The sequence below is a fragment of the Crocodylus porosus genome, unplaced genomic scaffold, assembly GCF_001723895.1.
Source record: "Crocodylus porosus isolate Cpor-Errol unplaced genomic scaffold, CroPor_comp1, whole genome shotgun sequence".
In the NCBI taxonomy this organism is placed as follows: Eukaryota; Metazoa; Chordata; order Crocodylia; family Crocodylidae; genus Crocodylus; species Crocodylus porosus.
Window position 1 is genome coordinate 376,368 of NW_017728886.1, and position 6,604 is coordinate 382,971.

Consider the following 6,604-nt stretch of genomic DNA (forward strand, 5'->3'; position numbering starts at 1 on the left):
GGTCACCATCCCTGTGCCCGGTGCCCAGGGCTGGGCGTCCTGGCGTGGCCGAGGGGCTGCGGGCACGGCTGGCCAGTTCCTCAGAGGCAGGCTGACGGCTGGGCCAGCGGATCCGGCAGGGCCCCCCAGCCACCACCGCCGCCGTCCCTCGGCAGGGGCCTGGAGTGGGTGCGCTCGTGGCGGAGGAGGTGGGTCTTGCGGCTGAAGCTCTTCCCGCACTGGGTGCAGATGTACGGCCGCAGCCCCGTGTGCACGGCCTGGTGGCGCGCCAGGTTGGTCTTGGAGCTGAAGTGCTTGCCGCACTGGGCGCAGCCATGCGGGCGCATGCCGGTGTGCACGGCCTGGTGCCGCACCAGGTGGGACTTCCGGCTGAAGCCGCGGCCGCACTGCTCGCAGGCGTGCGGGCGCTGCTCGGCGTGGGCCTTGGCGTGGGCCATGAGGTTGGGCCGGGAGCTGAAGCAGCGCCCGCACTGCGAGCACGTGTAGGGGCGCTCGCCCGTGTGCACGCGGCGGTGCCGCACCAGGTGCTGGGGGTGGGCGAAGCCGCGGCCGCAGTCGGGGCAGGTGAAGGGGCGCTCGCCGGTGTGGCTGCGCTGGTGGATGGTGAGGTTGGGCTTGTGGCTGAAGCTCTTCTCGCAGTAGGCGCAGGCGTAGGGCTTGAGCCCCATGTGGCCCCGCAGGTGGGCCGTCAGGTGCCGCTTGTCGCTGAAGCCGCGCCCGCACTCGGCGCACACGAACGGCCGCCCCTCCGCGTGCAGCCGCTGGTGCGACGTCAGGTTCTTCTTCCAGCCGAAGCTCTTCCCGCACTGCTGGCACGTGAAGGGCTTCGGCCCCGCCGAGGGAGCCGCCGTCGCTGCCTCCGCGTCCGGCTCCACCTTCGGCAGGCACGGGGCGTCCGGCTCCCCCGGCGCCGCGTGCAGCTGCTGGTGCCGCGCCAGGTGCTGCTTGTGGGTGAAGCGGCGCCCGCAGCAGTCGCAGGGGAAGGGGCGCTCGCCGGTGTGCACGCGCTGGTGCCGCAGCAGGTGGGTCTTCTTGCGGAAGCACCTCCCGCAGTGGTCGCACGGGAAGGGGCGCTCGCCCGTGTGCACGCGCTGGTGCGAGCCCAGGTGGATCTTCTGGCTGAAGCGGCGCCCGCAGCGGTCGCAGGGGTAGGGGCGCTCGCCCGTGTGCACGCGCTGGTGCCGGGTCAGGTGCGCCTTCTTGCCGAAGCCCTTGCCGCACTGGGCGCAGGGGAAGGGGCGCGGGCTGCTGTCCCCGAAGCGCCGCTCGCGGGCCGGGTAGCCGAACGGCGTCTCGCTCGCCAGCTGCCACGGCGGCAGAGCCAAGCCGGGCAGGTCACTGTAGCTGGTGTACTCCTCCGCTTCCGGCTTGCACGCGCTCAGGTAGCTCTGATCTGTCTGCGGGGGCTGGAAGCCGCCCTGCAGCTGCCCCGACAGCAGCGCGTCCGCACTGGGAGGCGTGGGCCATTCGTCCTCCTCCACCTTCACCTTCCTGACGAGCCAGTCGCCTGCGGGGTCGGGGGGAGAGGCAGACAGAGAGGTGGGATGCGTGAGGAGAGCAGGGAGGAGGACCTGCTACCGTGGTGCTTCTTCACCTTTTTGCACCCCGGCTCTTGTTTTTGGACTAAGGAGAAGTACTGGGACATTGGCGCTCGGTCTCTTCCCCAGGCACTGCCTGGTCCGTCCACAGGCAGGATCCTGATCGGGTGCCCAAGGTGGGCACAACCCCATCTGGCCGTGCGGGGGGAGAGGTGCAGACCAGGTCAGACCGGCCACGCGGGCAGAGGGGGCATGGGAATTTAGCGGGGGGGGTGGCAGCATTACAATCCTAGAAACAGAGACAACGAGGGCGGGAAGGGACCTCAGGAGCTCACATCTAGTCGAAACCTCTGCTCAAAGCAAGACCAGCCCCAGCTACATCATCCCAGCCGAGGCTGTTCTAGCTGGGCCTTAAACACCCGCAAGGATGGACAGTCCACCGCCTCTCTGGGGAGCCTGGTCCAGTGCTTCACCACCCTCCTGGTGAGAAAGTTTTTCCTAATATTCAGCCTAAACTTCTCTTGCTGTAGCCTGAGCCCATTGCTCCTTGTCCTGTCGTCTGCCCCCACTGAGACCAGCCCAGCGCCATCCTCTTTGCAGCCCCCCTGCAGGGAGGCGAAGGCTGCTATCAAATCCCCCTCGGTCTTCTCTTCTGCAGACTCAGCCCATTTCTCTCAGCCTCTCCTCACCAGTCCTGTCTCCCAGCCCCCAAATCATTTTCATTGCCCTCCACCAGACTCTCTCCAATGTGCTCACATCCTGTCTGTCGTGGGGGCCCACAACCGGACACCGGACTCCAGATGTGGCCTCCCCAGGGCTGAATGGAGGGGAAGAATCACTGCCCTCGATCCGCCGGCAACGTTAACCACCTTGCTGCCAAATTGCCCAGCCCACAGGCCACGGCTCGGCAGGCTGCATTCAGCTGGACTCGAGCAATTCTTCTACTGCAAGACGTTCAGAGACCGTGGCAGGGCAGGAGAGCTGTGAGCCCGTGAAGGCCTCTTTGAATCTCTGGGCTGAACTTACAACCCACGTGCAGGTGTTTGCAGACCTCACAGCGCGGCCCCCCGTGGTTCCCCTGAAAGGATATCGCAACCCCCTGGTTGGGCATCGCTGCATTTTCATCACAGACACCAGCCAGAAGCCCCGCGGCTCCGGCCCCTCTGCTAGCAAAGGACAACGATGGGGGGTGCAGCAATGTGGGTACGGGGGTAGGTGGGTCACGCGAGGTCCACAGCCCCAGGCATGGGCTGCATGGGTGGAAAGAAGCAGCCCCTTTTTACCATCTGCAAGGAGGGGCTAGGGCTAAATGCGCCGTGGAGGCTGAGCTTGCATTTCCCCACCAAACCGAGATGTCAGTGGAGATGCAGGAGGGTGGCTCTGGTGCCTCTGCCCACGTTTGGCTGGGGGGGGGGGGGTCTCACCTGAGCAGCCATTTCCCTCTTCCGGACCCTGCTGTTGCCTGCCGCGCTGCTGCTGCTCTTGCTCCCCCAGTGGAAAAACCTCAGGCTTGGGGACAACGGATCCTGTCCAAAGGAAAAGAGGGACTGAAGCCCAGGCTTTCCCCAGACTCCAGGAAGCATCTCAGCCAGATGGACACCTTCTGCCTGCGTGTCCATCTGTCTATCCCGGTTTCTATCAGTGGTATCGGGGCAGCAAATGCTGTGAACCAGGAGATTTCCAGCTGCCCGCAGCCGCCACAGAATCGGGCAGCGGGAGAAGGACCCTTTCTGGCACTCAGGACCGAAGCTGTGACGGTGTTTTTGGTCAAAACCAGTACATCCAACTCCCTGCAGATCCCCGAGCCCCCAGGGTCAGGGACCAGGCTGCTGCTTTCTGTGCTACTGTCAACTCTCCAGCGAGTGCATTTGCAGCCTGGGGGGTGGAGGAGGGGTCCTGCCCCCGGGGGAAAAGGATGCATCTGCCTGGCCAAGCGTGGCTGAGGCCAAACCTCCCAGGCAGCCACTGCTGCTGGGGGGCAGATCCGGTCTGGCAACCGAGCGAGGACCACGCTGCAGTTCATCGCGCCGATGGCAGGCTGGGACCCGACTCCGGGCTCTGCCCAGACCTCCCCGCGCCGCCCTGGACACCGCCCCAAGACACGAGCCCTGCAGTCTCACTGACCTGGGTTGACGCAGCCTGGGGCCTCCTGCTCCTCAGCCTGCCCCTGGGTTTGGACACACGGCTCTTCAGCGTGTTCGATCTGGGGGACCAGCTCTGGCTTGGTGATGGGGGACCCTGCGCAGCACAGAGACTGGCCCTGATGCACATGCACGCTGCCCCGCTGCCTCTGCCCGCACGCGCTGGGTGGGCAACGGCACTACAGGCAGCACCCGGGTCCTCCGAGGTGCTCCCGTGCCGGCCTCCCTCCCTCCAAGGGGACTTTGTGCCTGCCGAGCCAACGCTCCCCCAAGACGGTGCCGTGCTGTGGGCTAGGAGAGACGCGCTCTGCCCGAGACCCAGACCAAAGGCCTGTCTGTTGCAAGGCAGGTCACACCAGGGTGCTAATTTCCTTGCCTGGGCCAGATTCCCACTCAAGTCCCCCCACGCACCCCCTCCCACCTCCCCAAATTCCAGCCAAAGCAGCAGGGCTTTGTGGTCGCGCAGAAGCTGCCGGGACCCATCCCAGCGCAAGGCGCTGCCTCAGCCCAGACGTGCTGTCACCTGGAACGGGCAGGGTTTGTTCTCCGAGATGGCGGGCCCTCAATTCCCTGGGGGGCTTAGGCGGAGACGGCGCTGGGTGACCGTCCCCAGGGCTCGGGGCACACAGACACGGGCGCCGTCGGCACGGGGGCACGCGCAGGATGGGAGGACAGTGCTTTACCCAGGGCCATCAGGACATCGTAATTCTCCCGCATGGCGAGGCTGTACTGCTCCCGGGAATCTCTGCCACCGCTCGCAGAGGAAACAGGCCGCCACGTCCTCGCGCCTCGCCGGGACCTGCAACAACGAGCATCGCGGTGCTAAGAACGAGCCGGGGCTCAGCCGGAGCAGCGCGGGACCGAGGGCCCCAGGAACATCCCGCGTGGTGATCCGGGATCGTCGCAGCTCCCTGCGCTCCAGTGCTGCGGCACCCCAGCACGAGCTACGCAACAGCTCAGACTCTGAAAGCGAGCTGCACCATCAGCAGCCTGGCGCGAGCGATGCTGGGCTTTAGCTCCGTTTGGCTCAGGGCTCGTTTCTGAGCGCGCTGTAGGATTTCGTGCGCGCCAGCTGGGATGTCACAGCCTACTGGGGTGCCTTGAGATTCTTTCGAGGGTGCCGCGGGGTGCCACACAACATTAGCGCTGTGAGGCGCGCATATTTTTCTGTCGTCAAAAAACTAGTGGGGGCCTGGGGTCTGTCAAGGAGCGTTTTAGTAGGTACAGATGTGATGGGAGTGCTCGGTAGGAAGCAGCCGGGAGGTTTTGGCAGCCAGGCAAGGCACAGCCAAGATCTGGAAAGGGACGGGGACTAGCTGGGGGGGGACGCACACTGGTCGGACGTTTCTGCCAATGCGGCTAACGCTGGCGGGTTTGAAAGTGCCATCTTTAGGTTTCAGAGTCGACACCCCTGAAACAGCCTGACGAACGGGACGACGCACGTCTCCCAGAGCTTATGTTTCTGCACTCAGGTGCAGGGTTTACACCGGGCGTATTTTCAGTGTCCTTCACGGCCGTGAGGGGCAGAAGCATTTAAACCCTGTCAACACCCAGGCTGAGATTTGGGGGCCCAGATCCACAGCAAAGTGCTGCGTCAAAGCAGAGATGGGCCCTCCCCTTCCCCAGGCCGACTGGCTTGGCCAAGGAAACTCTGGGCTGATGCCCACAAGAAACCTCTGGATGCCCCCTTAATCAGAGGTCCCCAGTGAGGGAACAACTCAGTACAAGGCACAAATAACATGAAAACAGGAGAAGTCGCCAGTCCTAACAAGGGAGCTGCAAGAGGACACGGAGCAGAACACTTGCTGCCCCCAAATGAAGCGAGGCAGCTGATGGACACTGCTCAGGGCTCATCTGGCCAGAGCCAGGAGTCTGCCCGGAAAGTCCCAGGACTTGGTGGAGCACATAAAAGGTGCAGGAGTGCGTATAAGGTGCAGGGGAGCGCATATTGTGTGTGGAGCACATATACACTGTGGGGTGTGCATAGAAAGTGCGGGGAGTACATATAAAGTGCAGGGAGCACATACAAGCTGTGGGGTGTGCATATAAGCTGTGGGGGTGCGCATATAAAGTGCAGGATGAGCATATAAGTTGTGGGGCACACATATAAGGTGCAGGGGTGTGCATATAAAGTGCAGGGGTGTGCATATAAGCTGTGGGGGTGTGCATATAAAGTACAGGGCCATGCATGTGGGCTGTGGGGCGCACGTATAAGGTGCAGGGGCGTGCATGTAAGCTGCGGGGTGCACATATAAAGTGCAGGGGTGCACATATAAGCTGTGGGGGTGCACATATAAAGTGCAGGGGTGTGCATATAAGCTGTGGGGGGGTGCATATAAGCTGTGGGGCGCACATATAAAGCACAGGGGCATGCATGTAAGCTGTGGGGCGCACATATAAAGCGCAGGGACATGCATGTAAGCTGTGGGGTGCACATATAAGGTGCAGGGGCGTGCATGTAAGCTGTGGGGCACACATATAAGGTGCAGGGGCATGCATGTAAGCTGTGGGGCGCACATATAAAGTGCAGGGGTGTGCATGTAAGCTGTGGGGGTGCACATATAAAGTGCAGGGGTGCACATATAAGCTGTGGGGGCGTGCATGTAAGCTGTGGGGCGCACATATAAAGCGCAGGGGCATGCATGTAAGCTGTGGGGCGCACATATAAGGTGCAGGGGCGTGCATGTAAGCTGTGGGGCACACATATAAGCTGCAGGGGCATGCATGTAAGCTGTGGGGCGCACACATAAAGTGCAGGGGTGCGCATATAAGCTGTGGGGGGGTGCATGTAAGCTGTGGGGCGCACGTATAAAGCGCACGGGCATGCATGTAAGCTGTGGGGTGCACATATAAGGTGCAGGGGTGTGCATATAAGCTGTGGGGGTGTGCATATAAAGTGCAGGGGCATGCATGTAAGCTGTGGGG

At 63.0% G+C, this 6,604-nt stretch overlaps 1 protein-coding gene across 2 annotated transcripts; it reads right to left on the reverse strand.

The window, feature by feature from the left end:
* On the reverse strand, positions 1-4,568 carry ZNF467 (zinc finger protein 467). 2 transcript variants are annotated; one of them, XM_019528756.1, is made up of 4 exons: positions 4,363-4,510; positions 3,663-3,776; positions 2,963-3,064; positions 1-1,507 (listed from the first exon to the last, which is right to left on the reverse strand). In XM_019528756.1, the coding sequence occupies exons 1-4, from the start codon at positions 4,394-4,396 to the stop codon at positions 81-83; spliced, it is 1,677 nt and encodes a 558-aa protein (XP_019384301.1). In that variant the 5' UTR covers positions 4,397-4,510; the 3' UTR covers positions 1-80. The 2 variants fall into 2 exon arrangements, with proteins under 2 accessions (XP_019384301.1, XP_019384304.1); XM_019528759.1 differs by lacking the exon at positions 3,663-3,776 and having other exon boundaries at positions 4,363-4,568.
* Between the last annotated feature and the right edge of the window lie 2,036 nt (positions 4,569-6,604).

Coding starts and splice junctions, on each gene's coding strand:
- ZNF467 (XM_019528756.1), bottom strand. CDS start 4,396: ATGCGGGAGAATTACGATGTCCTGATGGCCCTGG. Junction 3,777..4,362: donor CGATGTCCTGATGGCCCTGG/GTAAAGCACTGT, acceptor TGTGCTGCGCAG/GGTCCCCCATCACCAAGCCA. Junction 3,065..3,662: donor CCCAGGCTGCGTCAACCCAG/GTCAGTGAGACT, acceptor TCCTTTGGACAG/GATCCGTTGTCCCCAAGCCT.